General features: G+C 44.6%; 1 protein-coding gene across 4 annotated transcripts in view; it reads left to right on the top strand.

Annotated features, from left to right (window-relative positions):
• LOC137650517 (pseudouridylate synthase TRUB1-like) overlaps positions 1 to 15683 on the top strand; it is a 104026-nt gene extending 88343 nt beyond the window's left edge. For 2 of the 4 annotated variants that reach the window (XM_068383742.1, XM_068383743.1), the window contains exons 7-8: positions 1804 to 1969; positions 15557 to 15683. In XM_068383742.1, the coding sequence (XP_068239843.1) occupies positions 1804 to 1969; positions 15557 to 15596 (206 nt within the window). In that variant the 3' untranslated portion in view covers positions 15597 to 15683. Of the gene's footprint in view, positions 1 to 1803; positions 2040 to 15556 lie in introns of those variants that run through there. The other 2 variants (XM_068383741.1, XM_068383744.1) reach the window with 2 other exon arrangements.
• Positions 15684 to 25779: the final 10096 nt, after the last annotated feature.

The raw sequence follows: 25779 nt of genomic DNA, 5'->3' as shown, positions 1-25779 counted from the left end.
GATATAACCAGTGAGAGAGAGAGAGAGAGATATGAAAATTTTTTCTGATGTCCATGCTATAATTGATATCTCACTTCATGTAAGTTACAACTATTTGGTATTCACGCAAACACACATACAGTGTTCCATGCCTTACAACACCAGTATGTACTATGGTAATTGAGGCACAAACTTTATTATTTGTATAGTAATTTATAATTTTACTGAATCAAGAGGCAAGAGAAGGAGGAGAAAGCTGTGGTAAATTCGTGAGACGTACAACACACATTCATATTTGGCACCTCAGGTGACGCACCCATTTAGTGTATGCTTGAAACTTGGCAACATCATGTGAGGGAATATCCCCGGCTTGAATTCACCCAAACCTTAGTTTTAGAGTGGTGGGACTATTAGTCAGTCAAGGAAACACATTTTACCACTATTGGTGCTAGAGGCAGACTGTAACTTAATTCTATTATTAATATTATGTGATGCATCATTAAAATTGCAACAATAAAGTAGGGTGTATAAAAGAATGAACAGTGACAACCCCAAAACCCAGGGGAATATAATTTTTTTACTTAGCATAGAAATAAAGCCAAACTTGAATTCCACTACACGGCTATAAAGTCCATTGCCATAAGTGATCATAAAAATGGTACGAATGTTAGTAAAGTAATTGTTGATGCATTATGACAATATTAACCGAGTAACTATTGAAAGGTTAGTTTATAGTACAATATCTGATTCCTTTAACCATTTCAACCCCTTTCGCCAAATAACTTCAGTATAGTCAACCAAGAGAAATAAGGCCACTGAAATCTTGAATGTTAATGAAAAATCGACCTTATCGACCAAAAGACAATCCGAGTAAGCTTCAAGTTAATCCTCTATCATTTGTAAACAGCTGGTGTTTTAGAGGACCCCCTATAGGTAAGCCATGAATGCTAATCTAGACACCAATCTAGGTGTTTGTGACTTATAGCATTCATATCTTTCAATATAGCTACGGTATATCTGTTTCTATAATAAGTACCATATATTACCTGGCATTATCTTCCAAAAGAAGGGTTATAATACCAACAAAAGATTTTTCCTTCTTAAAAAAACACAGAAGAAATCATAACCATGATTCAGCTTTGCACAGAAAACTCAAACGATTGAATGTACGGTGTATCTTTTTCTATTATAATAAGGCAATACATTACCTGGCCTTATCTTTCAAATAAACACCTAAGAAATTATGACTATCATGTAGCTTTATACAAAACAATTATTAAATAAAAAAAATAGATATTGTCCACAAAAACATTTGAAATTATAACCATCATAACGAATGGTGTTTTAGCATTAAATGGAAAAAATATAATTATAGAACAAAATATTATTAAGTAAAAAAAAATAGATGTTCAAGTAGGGCACAGTGTACGAAAATTTACTGACTTGTTTACGATAGGAGGGGTACTGAGAGGAATGAGATTAATTTGCAGGTAAAGGATTTGTAACTTCAAATCACTTGCCAATGTGTCCTAGAATTCATCTGGCCAATGACTATGAGGTGAAGCTTCTGTCTCTACAATGGCCTTATTTCTCAGGGAAGACTAGTCCTAGTGCCTGGTCTTTAATCTAAATCTTATAATAAAATCCAATTCATAATACCATACGTTTAAATATCAAGAAGTTTAAGGCATTTGAGTCTGTTGCTTTTTGTGCTTTAAAGTTTTTAATATTACACTTTTTGGGCAGACAAGTAGCAGTGTATCACATTTATTTACCTATGTATTCTGAAAATTGTTTTATTCAAGTACAAAACTCCTTTTACAGTGGTTGGAAGCTGTGCACATGTTAGGGAACTACAACGCACAAAGCAAGGTCCATTTCACATAAAGGATGCTCTATCTGAAAATCAGTGGAATGTAGAGCATATAAGCTGGTGTATAAATAAATGGAGAGGAAAGCTAAAGAAGTACTTTCTCAGTGCTGATAAATGGTAAGAGTTAAGTATGTTCATATCATCAAGCTCATTTGTATACTGTGTTGTAATATATTTTATTTTGAGTAGCCAATGTTGTCTTGCTATCCTTATGTGTATGGTTAAACATGTGTAAAACTTATATTTTATTGGATAGATGTAGTGATAACTTGCTAAAATAAAAAAAGAATAAAAAAAGGGGGCACATTGTATCTTTAGAGATGTGCCTCTTTATTAGTTTCCTTCCCCGCTAGAAGGCGATCTAATACAATAGAAGGGTTATTAAAAGGACTCCAGTTCTGATTGGAAAACAGAAATGATGTTTGGGAAAGGGAATAGATATTATTTCAATGAATATTACTTTGTAGTTATTAGGCTAAAATCAAAGCTATGGGATTCCTGGCCTTCCCTATGATGCTTAGTCATCCTGATAGATACCGCCATGGTAGGAAGATTAACCATATTCATAGTTATGACCAGTACTTTGTTTAATCATTGTGGTTCTGAATGCTCACTGCGCCTTACAGAGTCTAGTTCCTCGTTGGAATTTCAATGTCTTAATTTACCTTATTCCTTTTGCAGTTTAAACATTGCCATTAATTTGTTCCTATTCATATAAAATCTTTGAAATAGGGAATAAGCCTTCAGCGGAGCTGGAACACCCGTTGAATTCGGTAACGAGGTAGTTAATGACAAGTGGTAAGTGCGAGTTAGAAGCCCCGCCTCTCCACCTGTTGGAAGCATGTCACTTTTGTTTTCGGTCTCAATGAGTATGGACATACTGTTGCGCCCTTACCAAAGTTTTCCATTTTACTTTATCTTACATGAAGTGAATGCTGGCTGGTGCTTGTGATTGTGAATTAGAAGCAAGAAATTTGTGCATATCAGAGAAAGGTTGGATGTTGCAACCAGTTTATGGCTAAATTTGCTGTAGATCCCTACTCTGTGGTTCTAATAGGCCCTATGACTGTTTGCAATTATCCCTGTGTTCCAAGTGCAGTGGCAAATGTATGCCTTGAAGGGAAGAAAGATAGCTAAGCCTTCTCCTGGGTCTCTCTTGGTAATGCCTCGGAAGACACCTAAGAAGTCTTTCTCCTCTTATGATCTCTCATTGCGTGTATCTGCTAACGTTACTCCTGTGCTTGGTCTCTGGGGAGTATGCGTCAGGAGCAAGGAACTCCTGGAGCTACATCAGCAGGCTTTTCAGGTTCTGATTGTGTGTGGAGTTTCCGTGTATGTTACAACCCTTCGGAAGTTGGAGACTCTTCTCCCGTTTTCATGCAGACCACTGACCATGAGCTTGACCTAAAAGAGTGCTGTGCCTTCCTAGGACTTTTAAGTAGACTCTATGAACTTGTTGAAGGAACTGGTAGCTAAGGCTACCTTTCCACTGATGTCCCCAGTGCCAGTGTCTCCTGTGGTGAAGGGCATAGTGGATATGTCAACCGCAATATCCCCAGTGATACATTCTTCAAAGCCCCAAAAGACTGTTTAAGGTTCAATCTGTGACACTTGAGGGTGTCACACCTAAAGTAGGGCGTAAATTGTCTCCAGGGTCAAAAGTGTGTTGCCCCAATACCAGTTATCCTGTACATCACTCATGACTCCGTCACCCCTGTGTTTTCTACCTCTTCAACTGTGTCCGTCACTTATGCCCTTGTGCCTGTGGGTCCGGATCCCATAATTTATGATCCCTTTAGAGGTGCTTGTGGCCTTACCTGTGTCATGTCATAAGCTCCTGTAAATATGCCTACTCCCTCCCCTGTGAGTGTTCCCCAGTGTTGTGGTTTCTGTTGGAGCAACCCATGTGGTTTCTCCCCTCAAAGGGAGGATCGTCATTGTTGGTTTCTCAGACCTCGACTCCTTGGCTTTCAGAGCCTGAGGTAAGGGTTAGTAAAAGAAACGAACGTGCACATTCTTCTTCCTCCGGTGACTCCTTTTCCCTGTCCTCCACTTCGACTTCTGACTCTATTTCTGACGCTTCTTCTAAGAAGAGGAAGAGGTCAAAGAGGTCCAGGAAGGGCAGTTATAGTCGTAAGGAAAGGGTTCCTTAAGACACCACCTCTCTCATGTGATGGATAAACGACACCAAAGTGGTTCCCGGCTCTGTGTTTCTCCCCCTTTCCCGGCTGGTGTACAGTGCTTGGGCCGTGACTCGGGTTTCTAAGGTTACTTTAATAGTTAGGTGAGACAGGAATGTCAAGCCCTGTTTAATAGTTAGGTGAGACAGGAATGTCAAGCCCTGTACACTGTCTGTTCCCTGGTAGATGGATGAGCATTGGCACCCTTCTCCACCCTTCCTACCTGAATGATGGACTCCTATTCTTCCCTCAAGTAATGATACTTTGTTAGAGCAAGTTGAAAGAGGACACCGCTTGAGGCTGTCCTTGAAGATCAAGAGTTTGTGATGGAAGGAAATTTTCTTTGTAACTCATACCACAGGGCCATGGCTGTACCCAGATCCCAATCAGGAGAGGGAAAATTACAAGCTACTCCTAACATCTTTGCTATACTCATTTCCAGGAATTCTTCTCTTGCTGTTCTTGGATTTATGGGCCTACTTCAGCTTCTGATTACATTGTTGGTTCTGTCCTTGGGCCAGAGCAATAGTATTCTTGGGGGATGAAATGTCAGAGCAACTTGGTGCACGCTCTACCCTGACTGGGTATGAGAGTACTCTGTATTCGTCTGCCCCTAAGACACCGGACCGTGGACCGGTGCCATGCCAGCAGAGGCCTACATTCCCGAGTCAGCATGACCCTCTACGAAGGAGTGCAAAGGTCTGGGGGAGGTGACCTTGGCTCCTCTTTGGTGGAGAACCTGTTGTTGATCGGCTCTTCAGTATCCCTCAAGGGTCGAGGCCATTCTTGGAGCTGCCTTGGTCATCATCATCTTATCTTATCGCTCTGTTGTAGTATCCAATGGATGGTTCTGTCATTTGCCTCCTGTAGATCTACACCAGAACATGCAGGTTGCAGCAGAGGATATGATCCATGGTCTAGGGCAATTCACAACAGGGGCAATCAGCATTGGTGACATATCCCCACATTTTTAGTCTTATCCCCTGTTTTCCCAACCTTGGATCTTACTCTATTTAAGTATTTGAGTAGGTGATCCTGACCTTCAGGTAGCAGTAACGACAAGTTTTCAATATTAAACTTAGCCGGTGATTATATAAGCTGCAACTCTGTTGCTCGACAGAAAACTCTACGTTCAAAATACGCCAGCGATCGCTATGCAGGTAGGGGGTGTACATCAACAGCGCCATCTGTCGAGCAGGTACTCAGTACTCAATGTAAACACAGAACCAATTTTCTCTCTGTCGGGCTACCGGCAAGACCTACTAATTCGCTGTTACTAACTGGATTTGTTTTCACAATTATTTGGTGAAGTACACTATTCTAGTTTTGAGCTTTCGCTATGCAGGTGTTTTATCTTCATCTCAAAACTTGAACTCGTTTTGGATAGATTTAATTATGGTGACAAAGAGAGTATGGACTCTCTTTCACTTTTAAATGGCCGACCCTTCCCTTAGACGGAAGTGTGTTTAGGTTTTTAGTAATTTTGCTTAACACGTTATAGATCTATATATTTTATATCTCTCCGTCTTTATTAGGCCTCTTCGATTAACTTTCCATTTATTATAAACATATAAAAATAAATTTTTATGTTTTGTTTATATGCGACCTTTCCTGATAGTAGGCGGTCCTAACTTGGAACCGAAGTTAATCAACGTTGAGCCCGTTATATCGTATTTAGCCTTTAAAGAATTTAAAACTTTTTAAATTTAATGTTTTATGAAAGAATTTCTTTGATAGTCTTCGTACTGTTTTCAAAGATGAACTAACGTTTAGTTTTTTAGACTACGCAGTTGTTGACGTTCAGGACGTTCAACATGCGCTCTGTCGTTACGATAGAGAGAGAGTGTATCACGGTTTCACTTTGCAGTAAGAGTAAATCGATTCTGACGTTTTGTTCATTCTTTCTTAGCTTAAATGTTTTAAATTCTAAATTAAAGGAACTTTTTATTTGGAAAACCTTTCAGTTTTTTCCTTTAGTCAAATAACATGTTTTTTTGACGATATATAATTGGGCTCTTCTCTTAGGTGCGAAATCAAGAGAGAAAGAGAGAGAGAGTAGAGACGGAGGGAGAGAGAGGAGAGAAAACGTTCCGTTCAAGCGGGTAACGTTGTTCTCGTGTTACTCTCGTCCCTAGTCGCTGTACGGGGAAGAAGGTAAAACGTTTCTAGGGTTTTATTCTTGTCCCCAGGCTATGTGCGGTGAGAGATTGTAAACGTAGTTTATTTGAATGGGAGGTAAATCAGTTGTTGTTTGCGGATGATACTGTACTGGTAGCAGACACAGAAGAGAAGCTTGACCGACTAGTGACAGAATTTGGAAGGGTGTGTGAGAGAAGGAAGTTGAGAGTTAATGTGGGTAAGAGTAAGGTTATGAGATGTACGAGAAGGGAAGGTGGTGCAAGGTTGAATGTCATGTTGAATGGAGAGTTACTTGAGGAGGTGGATCAGTTTAAGTACTTGGGGTCTATTGTTGCAGCAAATGGTGGAGTGGAAGCAGATGTACGTCAGAGAGTGAATGAAGGTTGCAAAGTTTTGGGGGCAGTTAAGGGAGTAGTAAAAAATAGAGGGTTGGGCATGAATGTAAAGAGAGTTCTATATGAGAAAGTGATTGTACCAACTGTGATGTATGGATCGGAGTCGTGGGGAATGAAAGTGATGGAGAGACAGAAATTGAATGTGTTTGAGATGAAGTGTCTGAGGAGTATGGCTGGTGTATCTCGAGTAGATAGGGTTAGGAACGAAGTGGTGAGGGAGAGAACGGGTGTAAGAAATGAGTTAGCGGCTAGAGTGGATATGAATGTGTTGAGGTGGTTTGGCCATGTTGAGAGAAAGGAAAATGGTTGTCTGCTAAAGAAGGTGATGAATGCAAGAGTTGAGGGGAGAAGTACAAGAGGAAGGCCGAGGTTTGGGTGGATGGATGGTGTGAAGAAAGCTCTGGGTGATAGGAGGATAGATGTGAGAGAGGCAAGAGAGCGTGCTAGAAATAGGAATGAATGGCGAGCGATTGTGACGCAGTTCCAGTAGGCCCTGCTGCTTCCTCCGGGGCCTTAGATGACCGCGGAGGTAGCAGCAGTAGGGGATTCAGCATTATGAAGCTTCATCTGTGGTGGAAATGTGGGAGGTTGGGCTGTGGCACCCTAGCAGTACCAGCTGAACTCGGTTGAGTCCCTGATTAGGCTGAAGGAACATAGAGAGTAGAGGTCCCCTTTTTGTTTTGTTTCATTGTTGGTGTCGGCTACCCCCCAAAATTGGGGGAAGTGCCTTGGTATATAGATAGATATATGTTTTCTGTTTTTTGCTAGTATTAATGTGCTGCATTATACGACTGATTTCGCAATTACTACCTTTTAATGAAGGGTAGAATTGCGTGTTTCAGGTAGAAATCAGTAAAAGTTTCGATTTCAGTGAAATAAGTGCAAAACAGAAAATCGAAGTGATAAAGTGATATGCGCAAAGTGTTACAGTGTTGCGTCCGAGGGTTCGTCTGTTTGTGCCTGTCGTTCACCTAGTCCGGGACCTCTTGCAAGCTCCCAAGCCCAGGGGAGAAGTAATGTCGAACGACTTATGGGTTCGAGAGGCCTTGATCAACGAACAGACGTTTCCCTCCGTGGTTTCGGGCGTATCTACCCAAGATCGCCCCACCCACACAAAGACGAGAGACCCCATTTATTTCTCGTCTGCGGAAGAGGTTTCTCGTAAGAAACCATGGACCAAGGTCTCGCGGCTTATTAAGCGCAAGTCGGTCCCTTCCGCGCAAGTCCAACGGCCCAGTTGTAGCCACTGGGTCAGTTCGGACTCGCTGCAGTCTTCCGACGACTGCTCACCTCCTAAGAGAGGCAAAGCGGTACCGCATCAGGCAGTCACACCGTCTGTTGCCGCACCTGCTCCTGTAGACCCTAAGTGGTCTTTGCTGCAGACCATGCAGTCTCAGTTAACGTCATTGATGCGGGACTTTCGTGCGGAGAAGGTTAACACTGCACCAACCTCTAGCCTACAACCAACCACGGTTGTGCGTCCTGTGGACGCTGAGGCGACCTTCTGCCGCACTCCAGCTGAGAGAGTCCCGCCACCCATGCGTTCCAGTGTACCCTGCCAGCCGCATGTTGACGTTCAGTAACGCACGGAACCTTCCGTTGACGTTCGCGAGGTACAACAACAGTCTAAGTTGTTTTGTTTTGACGCGGTGCGTCAATCTCCGCATTCTAGAGTTGTTTTGACTGCTCAGTCTAGACAGTCAAAGCAGTCTCGAGTGGACACTGTATGTCCTCACGCACCTGTTGTGGTTGACAGTTCAGTTGTTGACAGTTCACAGACTGTCAAGCAGTTACATGACGTTGCCTTCTGGTCTGCTACTAATGCACCAGTGAGAGACTCACTGAGGTAACCTAGCTTTTATCGAACAAGGTTCCTGTAGATGAGGAAGTTGCTGTTCTCCCTCCTACTGATATTCCCTTGAGGACTCTGTCATTTGGAGAGGAGCCTTAAGCTGCTTAGCCTCCTATGGACTTTAATTAAATCATGATGATTTTTTAAGGATCTTCGTCCGGATCTTGTAACTGCTGCTCCTCGTTCGCCTAAACGTCAGAACTTACACTAGGCCTAGCTACTTCGAAGCCGTTGTTTTTAAGCTAGTGCTCTCTCACTCTCCTAGAGAGCGTTACGTTGGCTAGGCGACTGGTTTTTGCACCAGGAGGAGTTTTAGGGATACAGCCGTTGATTTCCCTTCTTTTAAACTGGCTTATAGAGCGAGAGTCTGATAGGACACGAGAGAAGTTCTCGGCTTGGGAGTTCATGCCTCTGCCCAGATAGACTTCTCAATTCTGGTAGACTCGCCCTGGCGCCTAGCCAGGAGACGCTCCAAGTTGTTTACAGGTCAACTTCTCAACTTTTGTCGAGCCTTTGAAGTTTTGCTGTACTATTATGTCACACATAACAAGGCTTTCAGGGATGGTAAATGGTTCCGCCTCAGTCGCTAACCCCGTCTGTTGCCACACCTGCTCCCGTAGACCCTAATGGGCTTTGCTGCAAGACATGCAGTCCAAGCTTGCGTCCTTGATAGAGGACTTAAATGCGGAGAAGAACCTTCTGGCCAACAACCTTCCAGCCGGTCGGTTGTGCGCCCTGTTGACGCTGAGGTAACCTACTCGCGTCTGCCAGTTGAGGTGGTTCCTCCTTCTGGCCAACAACCTTCCAACCGGTTGGTTGTGCGCCCTGTTGACGCTGAGGTAACCTACTCGCGTCTGCCAGTTGAGGTGGTTCCTCCTTCTGGCCAACAACCTTCCAACCGGTCGGTTGTGCGCCCTGTTGACGCTGAGGTAACCTACTCGCGTCTGCCAGTTGAGGTGGTTCCTCCACCGATGCGACCCAGTGTGGGTTGCCAGTCGCACGTTGACGTTAAGCGACGCTCGGAGGTGGTTGTTGACGTTCAGGACGTTCAACAACCAGCAGAGGTGACTTGTTGTGACGCAGTGCGTCAACCTCAGCAACCCGGTAGGGTGTTGACTGCACAACCCAGACAGTCTAGACAGTTTCGGGTTGACGCTGTACTTCCTCGCGCACCCATGGTTGTTGACAGTTCACAGACTGTGCAGCAGTTCCATGATATTGCGTCCGGCTCCGTCACGCATCCACCAGTGCGACCGGATTCAGCGAGTCAGACGTTGCCCACTCCGTTGCCGTTTCCTCATCAGTTTCGGATGAGGAACCCTCTGATGAGGACGTTGCTGAACAAGACGATCAGCCCCCAGCCCTGCTATCCATCCAGAAGATGCTGAAGAAGGAACGCTGCCCAGTCAGGCTGTGGATGAGTCTGGTAGGGACACTGTCATCCGTGGATCAATTTGTGTCACTAGGAAGACTACACCTCCGTCCTCTTCTATACCATCTAGCTTTTCACTGGAAAAAGGACAAGACGCTAGAAGCGGTCTCGATCCCGGTTTCCGGAAAGATAAAGTCTTGTCTGACTTGGTGAAAGGACTATATCAACCTTAGAGAGGGTCTTCCCCTGACTGTTCAGACTCCCAACCACGTTCTCTTCTCGGACGCATCGGACGTAGGCTGGGGTGCGACATTAGACGGTCGGGAATGCTCGGGATTATGGAACTCGAGTCAAAGGACAATGCATTTCAACTGCAAGGAGCTACTGGCAGTACGTCTGACCTGGAAAAGCTTCAGGTCTCTCCTTCAAGGCAAAGTGGTGGAGGTGAACTCGGACAACACCACGGCTTTGGCGTACATCTCCAAGCAAGGAAGGACCTACTCTCTGACATTGTACGAGATTGCAAGGGACCTCCTCACCTGGTCAAAAGGTCTAGACATATCACTAGTAACGAGGTTCATCCAAGGCAACTTGAATGTCATGGCAGATTGTCTCAGTCGGAAGGGACAAATAATTCCAACAGAATGGACCCTCCACAAGGATGTATGCAAGAGACTTTGGGCCACCTGGGGCCAGCCAACCATAGATCTCTTCGCAACCTCGATGACCAAGAGGCTCCCAATATTTTGCTCACCAATCCCGGACCCAGCAGCAGTTCATATAGATGCCTTTCTACTAGATTGGTCACATCTAGATCTATATGCATTCCCTCCGTTCAAGATTGTCAACAAGGTACTGCAGAAGTTCGCCTCTCACGAAGGGACAAGGTTGACGCTAGTTGCTTCCCTCTGGCCCGCGAGAGAATGGTTCACCGAGGTACTTCGATGGTTAGTAGACGTTCCCAGAACACTTCCCCTAAGGATGGACCTTCTACGTCAGCCACGCGTAAAGAAGGTACACCAAGGCCTCCACGCTCTTCGTCTGACTGCCTTCAGACTATCGAAAGACTCTCGAGAGCTAGAGGCTTTTCGAAGGAGGCAGCCAGAGCGATTGCTAGAGCAAGGAGAACATCCACCCTTAGAGTCTACCAATCGAAGTGGGAAATCTTCCGAAACTGGTGCAAGTCAGTATCCGTATCCTCGACCAGTACCTCTGTAACTCAAATAGCTGACTTCCTCTTATATCTGAGGAAAGAACGATCTCTTTCAGCTCCCACTATCAAGGGTTACAGAAGCATGTTGGCATCAGTCTTCCGTCACAGAGGCTTAGATCTTTCCAACAATAAAGATCTACAGGACCTCCTTAAGTCTTTTGAGACCACGAAGGAGCGTCGTTTGGTTACACCTGGTTGGAATTTAGACGTGGTACTAAGATTCCTTATGTCAGACAGGTTCGAACCGATACAATCAGCCTCCCTGAAAGATCTCACCTTAAAGACTCTTTTCCTGGTATGCTTAGCCACAGCTAAAAGAGTCGGTGAGATTCATGCCTTCAGCAAGAACATCGGATTCTCATCCAAAACGGCTACATGTTCTACAACTTGGTTTTCTAGCCAAAAACGAGCTGCCTTCTTGGCCTTGGCCAATATCGTTCGATATTCCAAACTTATCGTATGGTTGGAAATGAACTAGAAAGAGTCTTATGTCCTGTAAGAGCTCTTAAGTTCTATTTAAAACGAACTAAACCTTTACGAGGCCCGTCTGAAGCTTTATGGTGTTCAGTTAAGAAACCATCTTTGCCTATGTCAAAGAATGCTTTATCCTATTTTATCAGTCTGTTAATACGAGAAGCTCATTCCCATCTGAATGAGGAAGACCAAGCTTAGCTGAAGGTAAGGACACACCAAGTTAGAGCTGTCGCAACTTCCGTGGCCTTTAAACAAAATAGATCTCTGCAAAGTATAATCGACGCAACCTATTGGAAAAGCAAGTCAGTGTTCGCGTCTTTTTATCTTAAGAATGTCCAGTCTCTTTACGAGAACTGCTACACTCTGGGACCATTCGTAGCAACGAGTGCAGTAGTGGGTGAGGGCTCAACCACTACAATTCCCTAATTCCATAACCTTTTTAATCTTTCTCTTGAAATGTTTTATTATTGTTTTTTGGGTTGTCCGGAAGGCTAAGAAGCCTTTCGCATCCTACTTGATTTGGCGGGTGGTCAAAGTCATTTCTTGAGAAGCGCCTAGATTAGAGGTTTTGATGAGGTCCTGTTGTATGGGTTGCAACCCTTGATACTTCAGATCCTAGGGGTCGCTCAGCATCCTAAGAGGATCGCGAGGCTCCGTAAGGAAGACGTACTTAAAAAGGCAGAGTAATTGTTCAAGTCGACTTCCTTACCAGGTACTTATTTATTTTATGTTTGTTATTTTGAATAACTGCTAAAATGAAATACAAAATACTTAGCTCATAATAATGTAAACAAGTAATGCTGGTCTCTACCCAGCCCCCTGGGTGTGAATCAGCTTATATAATCACCGGCTAAGTTTAATATTGAAAAATGTTATTTTTATTAATAAAATAAATTTTTGAATATACTTACCCGGTGATTATATATTAAAGGACCCTCCCTTCCTCCCCAATAGAGACCCAGTGGACAGAGGAGAAAATTGGTTCTGTGTTTACATTGAGTACTGAGTACCTGCTCGACAGATGGCGCTGTTGATGTACACCCCCTACCTGCATAGCGATCGCTGGCGTATTTTGAACGTAGAGTTTTCTGTCGAGCAACAGAGTTGCAGCTTATATAATCACCGGGTAAGTATATTCAAAAATTTATTTTATTAATAAAAATAACATATTAAATGAGACTCTGGTTTCATCGTGATCTGGAGATTGGGATAATTAAGAAAAAATAGAATTTACCCAAGCCAAGATTGAAGCACTTTAGCATGCTGGTAACAGCTAAATTTAGATTAGTAATGCATCTGTTCTATCATACAAAACTATCACGGTGCGAGCTGAATCTTCTCAGCCACCTTTCATCATCTGAGAAGGTCATGCCTCAAGCGTACTTCATTGGCAGAGATCTCTTGAAGTATTACTTGGAGAATTTGTGGTTAAGCTCCAAGGATCCTTGTCCCTCCTTTTACGGGAGTCCCACCCGACTTCGCCTCCTGACATGCAACTATGCTCAGATATGTTGAAATAGGGGAGGGGTGCATGCCTGAATGACAGCATTGTCTTAGTAGTGTGGTCAGAAGAACCATCTACTCTTCTGTTTTGTTATTAGCAGCCTTATAACACATATATAGTTCATTTATAGCTATTATTATTAGTCTCTCTCTCTCTCTCTCTCTCTCTCTCTCTCTCTCTCTCTCTCTCTCTCTCTCTCTCTCTCTCCTAAATATATATTCATAGTAGACTGGGCTTAAAATACGACATTCAGTTTTCTCAGAAGATCTCTAGTTTTAGCCAACATCATAATGTAGAGTGTATGTACTGAAGAAAATCTAAAATAATTCTGTTTCTTATTTTAACTGCTTCATTTAATCTTATTTGTACCTTTATATCATCAATTGAAGGTATATTTTAGCAACCGCAATTACAGCGTTTATTTTGGTTTTGCTGTCAGCTATTTTCAAGGTAACAGTGGGATCGACAATGAATTCATATAATTTCCTAATTCTTATAGTGTTACTTGCCAATTTTTAACTTGATAAGTTTCTCATTATGACCTGTGTTCTTTGCCAATTTTTAATACGGTAATGTGCAGTGTTATTTGTTTATTTATAACCTAGTTTTCATGTTTTGATCGATGCATTTTAACATTACACTGTATTTGGCATTTTATAAATCTAAATTTCAAGTTTTGACTCTTTTTCCTTCTCAAATTTTAGAACTGTATAATATTATTGGCCAATTTCTATATCAAAATTCCATTTTGGTAGGAGCTTTTTAACATTAAGCTGTATTTGGTTATTCTAACACTTGAATTTCTCTTTTTGATTTGTGTTGCTTGGCATCACTTACTGTACACTGCTCGTGACTGTGCTCCCACTGCATTCCACATGCCATATCTTCGCGAGATCATTAAATAAGTACTGTACCATAATGCTCAAAAAAGTTTACTGTAACTTTGAATGGTTGCTAAATGAGGAGTACCTGTAATTTGTATTTTCCCTAGTTATACACACCTGAATCCGTAAGATTATGCTTCCTTCCTCAACCCCCCCTCTCAGTCCTGAGCCGAAAGGTCATAAGTGAAGAGACTGACAGGTAAGGGGCCAGGGCTCCTCACTCTTGCTTCCATCTGTTGCGTAACTGGTCATTAAACGTTTTAATGGCCGTCCAACTTCACCTAAGGGACTCAGGTTTGTATAGCTAGGAAAAATACAAATTAGTTTTAAGAAACTGTGATTTTCTGATGGTGTATTCAATGGTTTCACCTCATGCTATTTATAAAATTTTAATTGTTGAATATTTCTAAGACTAAAAGTAATGGACTAATGGTAAAATTTTTAAAGATCCCATTTGTTATTGCATTCTCAATTACGACCCAGAGAGTAGTCATTTTAGAAAACAGGACTTTACCTAATCTATCCATTTTGGCAGTACAGGATAATCTACTAGAGCCAATAGTAAATGAGAATGGGAGGCCCTTAAGGGAGGATTTACAGTTTGCCTAGTCAAATAGAGCTTTTATATGTGAGAAGGATGGTAGTTGAGTGGAAATTTTAAATTTTTTTAATCCTTTAGTAGTAGTATTACCTTTCATGAGAATAAGTTTGCAGGTTTGTAGGGCTTTCAGAACCCAACTTATTAATGACGTCACCCATAGTAGATGGTTTTCAGCATTGGAGGTAGTATTGTGTTCAAGTTCAAGAGTGCTTGATTCAAAGGTATCTCTTATACACACTGAGTCCATGCTTTGCACATTGATATAGTGGCTCTAGAGCAGGGGAGACTTTATTTGTATGGTATTTATGTCCTGTTGGATTCCCTGTTCTAGCCTTTCACAGGAAAGTCTTAGCAGACCACACTGCACTTCCCCAAAAATAGGTTTTTCAAAACTCATATCTTCTTCCCCCATCTCTTAAGGACGAAGTAGTCGAAATGTTGCTCACTTTATTTGATTTCATGCTGATTATCCACACCTCTAAGCCCCATTCTTTAAAATCTAGGGAAGTATCTTTCCCAACCCCACTAAACGAGAGGGAGGATGGTGAAATATATACCAACCAATTGATAAGCATATGCCAGGTATATTGTTCAGGGCTGCTTTCCTTTTCGAGGGAAGGGATCCTTCCTTTGACCTCGTACCAATCTTCTTAGACAGGCCTGACCCTATTAGCCTATTTTTCCCAGTGGTAGACAAGTAAAAGGGTCATCTCCTTCACTCCTGTACAGGACAAGGTAGATTGACATTTCCAAGGGAGAAAATTAACCTACCAATTTGGTTCTAGGGGGACTTCAATGCTTTATTTATCTCTCCTCCCCACTTTTAATGGTATCGAGAGTTTAGGGTATATACAAGTCCTTGACATCTCTGATTACAGTATATAAAGTACTGAGTGAAAGTATGTTTATGTTTAATGTTCCTCACATGGTTCCATCTATCAGGACAATAGGGGAGAGGGCTAGAGCAAAATATTTACTATTGTTTAATAAGAGGTCAGGAAGCTGGTGGCTTTGATGATTTTAGCATGATGACTTATCAAGGTTGGTGTTAAAGTAATGCGTTTTATTTATTAAATTCAATTTCTTTTAGGTATTATGGTAAACGCATGAAAATTGAATTACATAGCTGATACTTGGGAGGAGTTGTATTCATTTTCTATGAATGCCATACTGAAAAGATAGTCTTGAATGTGCTCAGATCTCTCAGGCTTTCCTTTTGTTGAAACGATGACTTCACTTGAATTTAGTACAGATCGCGGTGAGTACATAATTTCTATATAGTTATTTTATATAATTGTCACAAAAGAGAATAGATTGCATTTGTAGCTAAAAAAAAGATAATTGCTATAGGCAGATTAAACGGTTGTGTTGAAATTATTCATAAAGTAAAATCTATATATATTATATAGAGTTAAATTTTTCTTTTTTTGCTTCAGTTGAATCTGTCTTCAATTAATCTTGATGGAATACAACACATTGCATTACAAAAGCCATGTTTAGCTGGTGATACAGTACAGTAGTTACAAAGGGTACATAATTTACAAGATGAAAGTCTAGCAAATGCTAACCTAATTCACAAACTTCTTTAACAAGGCAGTATGTAGCCTCTCTTATACTGTACTTATACAGTTCTACTTTTATAATTCAGTGAAATTTACATGATACAAAGAAGTAAAAATAAGAGAGAATTTGTTGATTATGCTTTTTGGGCTCAAGCCATGGCGTCCTGAGGGAAGGTTCCTTTTTGATAGCTTCCTTGGGTATATCACTACTAAATATTCCCAGAGAATTTAACCACAGGTTATCACAGAATTCTAACTTCTGGAGCGAGTATCCTAAAGGTTTCCCTTTAAGACATCGTATATCAACAGGGGACGCATGTATTAACGTGCCACATAGCTATCTGCACCCCACATAGAGTTAACACTTCGATGTGGAGGGGCGGAGAATAGCTGGGGAGCCGTTCCACAGCTATACTCGTCCGTGGCTACTTTTGGTACTCGAAACGTAAACAAACGGGCGCCATTGCTAAATGACGTCACGTCCGTCCTCATCCTTCTACTAGTAGCTTGCCTTACTAAGACGGATTTTCCCTTGTGCAAATTTCATCGGCTTGCATATTCGCTATGTCTCTACCCTTGGCCTCGCCTTCTTCTGGGAAGTTGAGTACCAGGTTCCAGTATTGTTTAAATAAGCTCTGACCGTAAAGTAACTTTTACTTTTCGAGATATTTTATGTTTTCTGGCAGAGCTGTGCTGCTACCGGACACACCATTTTATGGCATCACTGTTACATTGCATGCGTTATTTAGCTAGCCTGAACAGCTTATTCCGGACTTATTAACTAATTGATACTATTAGTTATTTAGTCTTCATAGCTAGGAACTTCACATATCGTGTTTTGACGCTTATTTATCGGTCATCGCCTGACCCCATACTAGATCGCTAGCTTAGCCCCTAGGCCAGAGCGCCTATCATCAGTGTTCATGCATGATATATTACAGTGATCCTAGGTTAAGTTATGAAAATAGTGGCATTATTTTATGATACTGTTTACTGTGATGCAAGTGTTTTTGCCTTCAGGAACCATATAGGGGATAGGTTTGATAGTGTGCCTTATTAACCTAACCTAAATGTAGGACCCCTATATGCTCCCTTCACCCCCTGCCTTAGGGCATTCCCTCTGTATAGCTTTGCTCCCCCTACCACGTAAGGGGATCAAGCTCATACCAGAGTACCTATCGCTTCTCTGTCCTCCCTAAGGGAATGATCCCCCCTTAGGGTTGCGTCCGAGAATGAGGAACGGCCTGCCCTTCCTCAATTGCTGAGGTTAGGTTACCTGACCTTCCTTGCAATTGTGATATGTCTTCCAACCTTCCTAGCTTAGGGTGTAACATCCCTGCTCTAGGTTAGGCCTTGGGGGGAACTAGTTCTGTGCCTTGCTTGAAACGGTACCCATGCACCGTTCTCAGCCAGGCTGCCTACCTTAGGCTAGGGAGCGTCCTCCCTTCCTTGGTGGTCGCTTTGGTACAGAGCCTCCCCTATGGAAGACCCTGCTTCTTCTCCCCTCCCCACCTATCCCTTGTATGGCCTAACCTATACTTAGGTTAGCCGACACCCATCTGTCCCCTGTCCTACAACTCCTCCTTAGGGTGGAGTGACAGGGCTATCTTGAGTCCCTGTGTGCAGTCCGCTTTGGTACATATACCCTTCATAGTGTCCTATGGGGTTAGCCACTGGATGCGTTTTGTCCGCAGGGGTTCTCCCCCCTCTTCGGTGTCCCCTAGCCCTCCCTTGGGCTACTCTGGCTCCCAGCCGCCTGCGGCCCACTGCCATCGGGTGATAGGGCTAGCCCCTATCATGGGTACACCCATTCAGGTGGGATGCTTTGGGGTTCGTGTCCTTACCCCTACATCCCTCCTTCTGTCTCTTTTAACTGTCCTGGTGCTGGTCCCTTGCCGCCTCTACTGTCGGCGATACCGCCCTCCCCCTTGGTGACACTTTCTTTGTTCCCCCCCCCCGGCCGACAGTCCTCCGTGTGCCGGAGGGCTGCCGCCTCCCGTCGGTGTACAGCCGATGGCCTACCCTCATACCTCCTAGCTTCGGTCGTCCGTCCATCGGGCCGGCATCCATTGCCGCCAGCCGAGCCTCCGCCTCCCGCCGGCGTGCCGCCACTGTGCCGGCGGCCGCCATCCTGGCATTACTCCTGACTTCTCTATATGTCTTACCTAATGCCAGAAACTCTGCTGGAGCGGCCTCCGGTCTTCCGGCGCCTTCCGGAGGCGCCAAGAGACTTGCACCCCTTCTCCCAGCTATCAACACCATGCTGATAGCCCTACACTGCAACCAGATGGTTTGGCTACATAAATAGATAGGTATTGTCTTACTGTTCTATTAGTAACCGTGCTGTCTTCTTGCATATCACAATCTTCAGCCGTGCTGTGTGTATCTTAGCACGGCTGGTTGCCGGAAACCGTTACCCTATGGGGTCTTCTACACCCCCTATTTAATGGCCTGAGTGGTCTCAGTCCCAGATTTATATCTTAGGCAATTCCTACTAGAATTCCCTTTGCCTTCCTGGCAATCTACGAAGAATTCTGCCTTGTGTCCTCGGCCACAAACAAATTGCCTATGGATAAGGTTACAGTAACCAGCTGGGCGGGTTACACGGAGTATGTGTCTATCTACTTCATTTCCCGCTCCACTCTCAAACATCACAATGTTAATAATTACTTAAGATTAAGTTAAAAATTAACCTTTTAATATTTAACTTTAGAATATATAAGTCATTAGTATGACTTCCATATACTCATGTTCTCTTTCTCTTACAGGAGGAGTATGTGAAGTGTGACCACAACTTCTGTGGAGTGAAGCGCCCGCACTTCTACGGGCACACGGCATGCAGGACCCACGCCCCTTGCGCCAACAAGAAAGGCGATCTGAAGTTTTGGAACCCGCAGAACTGTACAGTCTGCAAGGACCGCCTGGTCGAGGTGTTCAACAATTCTCCTTCAGCGGAGGTTAGGGACGCTTCTCGAGAGAAGCTACGCAAGTGGGTGCGTGGCTTCCAAAAGAACGCCACCGGACCATACCTTGCCACCGAAGACTTGAGGGCCTTGCTTTTCCCGATGGCATCCCCAGACTCTGTGGTCCCCAAGGATCAGATACCCACCGTCCAGATAACGGTGGAACCGGACGTAGTCATGGCTCAGTCCATGCACGAGTGCCGTTTGGATGCCGACAACGCGGAACGTATGTCGGAAGTGTCGGAGAACACGGAAAGGAACCTCATGGGCGACGAACTGTACTATGAGGAAGACCAGGTGGAATACCCTGAGTCGGAGCAGGAGGTCGCTCCACCTTCCACCCCCACATAGACTCCTGCACTGACGGACGTATCACTCCCGTCTACATCTGCTACCCCAGACTCCTGCACTGACGGACGTATCACTCCCGTCTACATCTGCTACCCCGGATCCCACCCCATCCAACGCCCAAGAGATGTTCAGAATGCTCGAGGCTCTCATGGATAAGAAACTCCGTGAGACACATGAGTTCTTCAGGTCCAACATGGGAAGTTCGAAGCAGCCGAAAAGGATTTTGGTTAAGGACCTCCCCGCATGCTCAGATACCAACCCCTGGAGGTATGCCGAGCACATGCCAATTACAACGGGCAAGATCTTCATCAGCGAAAAGATCGGCTCGATTGTGCTGGAAGAAGTGGAATTCTTCCTGAACTTTGAGGCTTATCCGGACTGTTACGTCCGACTTCGATCTGAACCTGCCTCTAAGGAAGAGACCGAACCAAAGGAGGTGATAGTGTTCGATCTCACGAAAGCCCAGGCTATGCTGGCCAATACAGTGAAAAGTAGGGGCTTCACCTGCTCGAAACTTCCGGCGCTTAGCAAGAAGCACCCTACCTACGTCGCACCAGACGATGCGATCCTCCCCTTCTTGGAAAAGGCCTTCACTGCGGTACATAAGGCAGTGGAAGAAGGAAAACCTTGCCCTGCACTGGAGGAGTGCAGACCCTTCTCCCTGACTACTCCCCCTGATGTTAGACACTGGAAAGATGTCCAGTCAACATTTGTGGTGGGAAAACTAGAACCTGACGTCGCTGGCTGTCAGTTTAACGAAGACCTCCCAAAACTTAATGACCATCTCCTTCGTCGGGAACATGACACGAAGGAAAGGCTCGCCGCATCCATGTCCCTCCAAGTACAGCTTGAAGTCATGGCCGGTGACACTAGGGTCCCTGACTACTACATGGTTCTCGCCAAAACACATTTGGCGACCGTAGTAAAAGACCTGTACAGCTTCACGAAGGCTCGTAGGGCCTGTCGTGAATTCGTGTTCTCCAGTGCCACAGTGAGACACAAACCCCGGAGGCTGATTTCCTCCAACATCTGGGGTAAGCACCTCTTTCCCTCTGATCTTGTGAAAGAGATCACCGACAAGGCCGCCACGGAGAACCGGAACCTTCTCCACAAGTGGGGCATGTCGAAGAAAAGGAAATCCTCTCAGAGGACGACGGCCCTCAACCTAAGAGGAAACCCACCAAACCGAAACCCCAGCAACGTCAACAGAGACGGCAGTTTCCGGGATCCGCTACTCCCCAAGTGGCAGCTCAGCCACAGCAGACCTTTCAGCTGGTCACCCAACCGGTCTTGTCACAGTCGCCGGTTTTCACCCCTGCTTTTGAGCAACAGACAACTACCTTTCGTCCCAAAGGTAGAGGCTCAAACAAAGGTGCAGGCAGAGACGCATCTCGCCGTCCCTCCAGAGGCAGAGGAGGAAAGGGAGCTAGCGGCCGAGGTAGTAAACCCTCGGGAAACCAGAAGCAATGAAGTGCTTCCGGTGGGAGGAAGACTCCGCCAATTCCAGGATCGTTGGACCTTAGATCCCTGGGCACACAGCATCGTCAAGAAGGGTCTAGGCTGGAGCTGGATGCAACCACCCCCAACCTTCCAGCAGTTCTTCCAACAGTCAAACCCCCTTCTGGAAGAATATGTCCTAGAACTCTTGAACAAGAAGGTGATAAGGAGGGTAAAGTCAAACAGGTTCCAAGGGAGACTGTTTTGCGTCCCCAAGAAGGACTCCGACAAACTCAGAGTCATTCTAGACTTATCACCCCTCAACAAGTTCATAGCGAACAACAAGTTCAAGATGCTGACTCTTCAACAGATAAGGACCCTTCTGCCTCAAGGTTCCTACACGGTCTCCATAGACCTGGCGGATGCCTACTGGCACGTTCCAATGAACCACCACGCTTCCTCCTACCTAGGATTTCGACTCCAAAGGAAAAGCTACGCTTTCAGGGCCATGCCCTTCGGCCTCAATGTGGCCCCACGGATCTTCACAAAGCTGGCAGACGCCATCGTTCAACAGCTCCGCCTCCGCGGCGTCCAGGTGATGGCCTACCTCGACGACTGGCTGGTCTGGGCTCCATCGCCCGAAGATTGTCTAATATCCTGCAACAAAGTCACCCAGTTTCTGGAACACATGGGATTCAAGATAAACCGAAAGAAATCTCGCCTCTCTCCAGCTCAGAAGTTCCAATGGTTAGGAATCCAGTGGAATCTTCAGTCACACCGCCTTTCCATTCCCAGAAGAAAAGGAAGGAAATAGCAGGGTCTGTCAAAAGACTGCTGAAGTCCAAACGGATCTCAAGACGTCAGCAGGAACGAGTTCTAGGCTCTACAGTTCGCCTCAGTGACACACCCAGTGCTGCGTGCACAGCTAAAGGATGCCGCGGGAGTCTGGAGACGTTCCGCATCCATCGCTCGAAGAGACCTCAAGAGACGGCTCCCAAACAGACTTCGGTTACTCCTAAAGCCGTGGTCGGAAGCAAAGGCCCTGAAAAGGTCCATCCCTCTTCAACACCCACCTCCATCACTCAACATCCACACGGACGCTTCGCTGGAGGGTTGGGGAGGTCACTCCCACCAAAAACATGCTCAAGGAACATGGTCTCCCCTATTCAAGACATTTCACATCAACATCTTGGAGGCCATGGCGGTCCTTCTAACTCTGAAGAAACTCTCCCCGCCTTCCTCGATCCATATTCGTCTAACCCTGGACAACTCGGTGGTAGTTCGATGTCTCAATCGCCAAGGCTCAAGATCGCCCCAGATAAATCAGGTGCTTCTCCCAATCTTCCGTCTGGCAGAGAAGAAGAAATGGCACCTGTCTGCAGTTCATCTACAAGGATTCCGCAACGTGACGGCGGACGCTCTATCTCGGACAAGCCCGATAGAGTCGGAATGGTCTCTAGACGCAAGATCCTTCTCCTTCATCTCTCACCAAGTCCCAGAACTTCAGATCGATCTCTTCGCAACGAGTGACAACAATCAACTTCCTCGATATGTGGCCCCGTACGAGGACCCCAAGGCAGAAGCAGTGGACGCCATGTCACTGGATTGGAACAGATCTACCTGTTCCCTCCCACCAACCTTCTGCTGAAAGTCCTCTCCAAACTGAGAACCTTCAAAGGGACAGCAGCCCTAGTGGCTCCCAAGTGGCCCCGGAGCAACTGGAGCTACAACCCACGCTGATCCCTCTCCCAGGCCCAGTTCTCTCCCAGCAAGTACAGAAGTCGACTGTCTTTGCTTCATCATCGAAAGTCAGGGACCTTCATCTCATGATTTTCTCTCCCTAGCTGCAAAGAAAAGGTTTGGGATCTCGAAGAAAAGTCTAGACTTCCTCGAGGAATACAAGACCGAATCCACACGACAGCAATACGAATCATCCTGAAGAAAATGGGTCTCATTCGTCAAGGCAAAAAATCCTACGGAAATCACCATTGATTTTTGCATGTTCTTCTTCATTCACCTTCATGGACAGGGCTTAGCAGCCAACACGATTTCTACCTGCAAATCGGCCTTGACTAGACCACTACTGTACGCCTTCCAGATTGATCTGTCCAGCGACATCTTCAATAAACTGCCGAAGGCATGCGCTCGTCTACGCCCAGCACCCCCACCAAAACCTATCTCTTGGTCCCTGGACAAGGTGCTCCATTTTGCCTCCAACTTGGACAACAATTCGTGCCCTCTCAAGGATCTGACTCAAAAAGTTATATTTCTTTTTGCTTTTGCCTCAGGAGCCCGAGTCAGTGAAATAGTGGCATTATCAAGGGACAAGGGTCACATCCTGTTTACAGACTCAGGATCCGACGTTTCTCGCTAAAAACGAACTACCCACCAAAAGATGGGGCCCTTGGAGAATCTGCCCCCTGAAAGAAGATGCCTCTCTATGTCCAGTAGAGAGCCTCAAGGTTTATCTTCGTAGAACTTCTGACTTTGGTGGAGGCCAACTCTTCAAAGGAGAAACATCAGGTAGCGACCTGTCACTGAAACAACTAAGAGCGAAAATCACCTACTTCATTCGCAGAGCGGATCCTGACAGTACACCCGCAGGTCATGATCCTAGAAAAGTCGCATCGTCTTTGAATTTTTTCCAGAGCATGAATTTCGAAAGCCTCAAGAGTTTCACAGGCTGGAAATCCTTGCGTGTTTTCTTCAAGCATTACGCGAAACAAGTGCATGAAGTCAAACATTTCGTGGTAGCCGCAGGTAGTGTTATGAAACCTGCACCTAACTCTGCATAGAACAGCGAGTTACTTGGGACTTTTAACTCTTCGGGTGCCTATGTTGACCCTCGTGTGATACGTAGTGAATTCAGAGACACTTAGTGTTTTTTCATAGACTGTTCTTTACAAGGTGAAATGTCATAGTCGTCACACGAGTGCCGCATGCCTAGAGCATGATGTGTTTTTTCCTTTTTAAAAGACTGACGTTCCTCTGGAACCTGTGCCTTCTAATAATTTGAAATTTTCTTTCAGATTCAAGAGCAAAGTCTTTCATTACTATGTACATTATAATTTATTGTAAATTACTTTTACATACCTTATTTCATTTATTTACCATATTCTGCAATTGTGAAATAAAATTTCCATTTTATTTACTTGTGCGTCTCAATCCGCTCCTACTTATACTATGAAATACATGGCTGTCATAGTTTCATTATCCCCTCCTTTTTTATTTATAAAAATGATGAAGATAATTGGTTCAATCCATATTATATACTCACCTATGCTATGTAATATTCCTAACTGAATACTTACTTGCGCTATACCTTCGAGACCAGACCGTTCTCTTTTACAATATACAGTGCCTAACCACCACTTGGCTGTCATTGAGAATGTTCCTATATGAATATCAACCATTCTGTCTTGTCTCCGAGTTCTTCACGTTCTCCCCGCATGGTGGGTAGCCCTTCAAGAACCACTTTGATCCTCAGCATGGCCCGTTGGGACTTCTCTACCAAGGGGGGCAGAAAGTTTCAGCCCCACGGAACCTCTATCGAGGTTACTATGCTTACTCTATTCAAAGCCCTCGGCACTTACACTACAAGGGGAAATCTACCACGATACATTGATTCTCTGGTATTCTTCCATCAGGACGCCATGGCTTGAGCCCAAAAAACGGATTTTGAGCGAAGCGAAAAATCTATTTTTGGGTGAGATAGCCATGGCGTCCTGATGAACCCTCCCTGCTACTTCGTCCAGCCTTTCAGGTCCCACCCTGTCCTGCTGTATCATGGTGATCGGCAAGCAACTGGCGTCAGGATGAGGACGGACGTGACGTCATTTAGCAATGGCGCCCGTTTGTTTACATTTTGAGTACCAAAAGTAGCCACGGACGAGTATAGCTGTGGAACGGCTCCCCAGCTATTCTCCGCCCCTCCACATCGAAGTGTTAACTCTATGTGGGGTGCAGATAGCTATGTGGCGCGTTAATACATGCGTCCCCTGTTGATATACGATGTCTTAAAGGGAAACCTTTAGGATACTCGCTCCAAAAGTTAGAATTCTGTGATAACCTGTGGTTAAATTCTCTGGGAATATCTAGTAGTTATTTACCCAAGGAAGCTACCAAAAAGGAACCTTCCATCAGGACGCCATGGCTATCTCACCCAAAAATAGATTTTTCGCTTCGCTCAAAATCCGTTTATTCAATAAATAGTACAACTCACTTAACAAAGGTAAGAATTCTTTAGAGTTTATTTAGGGAATACTATTGATGAAGAGGCACTGTTTATCAAAAACATGCTTTATATACAAACTCATTACTGCCTTTATTTGCTGTCATATAGTTCACTAGTTACATCATCTCATTAGAAAGTCAACATAAATGGCTGGGTTAACCTGATAAATGCATCTCTGTTATCCTTCATTATGGTGTGCAGTATTCAATGATTAAATGCGTTGGGAGATTCCAGGCAAGATTTTACCTCAGGTTTTCACGAGTTTTTACCCTAGTGCCAATCTTGGCGCACAGGATCGGCATTGTTCTCCAAAGACTTTGGGACGACTGGCTGATCCTAACAGACTCTGTGGCTTCCCTTCATCATCAACGAGACAGCTCCTCAAGTTTATCACGATCTGATGATTGAAGTAAACCTTGAGATATATCCCTGCTTCCTAATTAGAGATGGGTATTCTTAGACATCATTGTCATCAGCCTGCAGATACTACTGGAGCTGTGCCTTTGCAGGATACTTGCTTGACGAGGACTTTTAGCAGGAGATTGGTTGGTGGAAGCAGATACATTCGATTCCATCCGTTCCAGTCGAAAGACATGACGTCTATCACTTCTGCTAAAGGTTCTCGTAAGGGGCTACTAGTTCTTGTTGTCGCTCGTTCCGAAGAGGTCGATCTACAGTTTCGGGACTTATCGAGAGTAAAGGAGAATGAGTCTGCGTCTGGGGACCATTCTATCTCTATCGGCTTTCGCCTGGATAGAGCATCCGC

The sequence above is a fragment of the Palaemon carinicauda genome, chromosome 12, assembly GCF_036898095.1.
Source record: "Palaemon carinicauda isolate YSFRI2023 chromosome 12, ASM3689809v2, whole genome shotgun sequence".
Classification (NCBI taxonomy): domain Eukaryota; kingdom Metazoa; phylum Arthropoda; class Malacostraca; order Decapoda; family Palaemonidae; genus Palaemon; species Palaemon carinicauda.
This window is presented reverse-complemented; position numbering and strand designations above follow the sequence as displayed.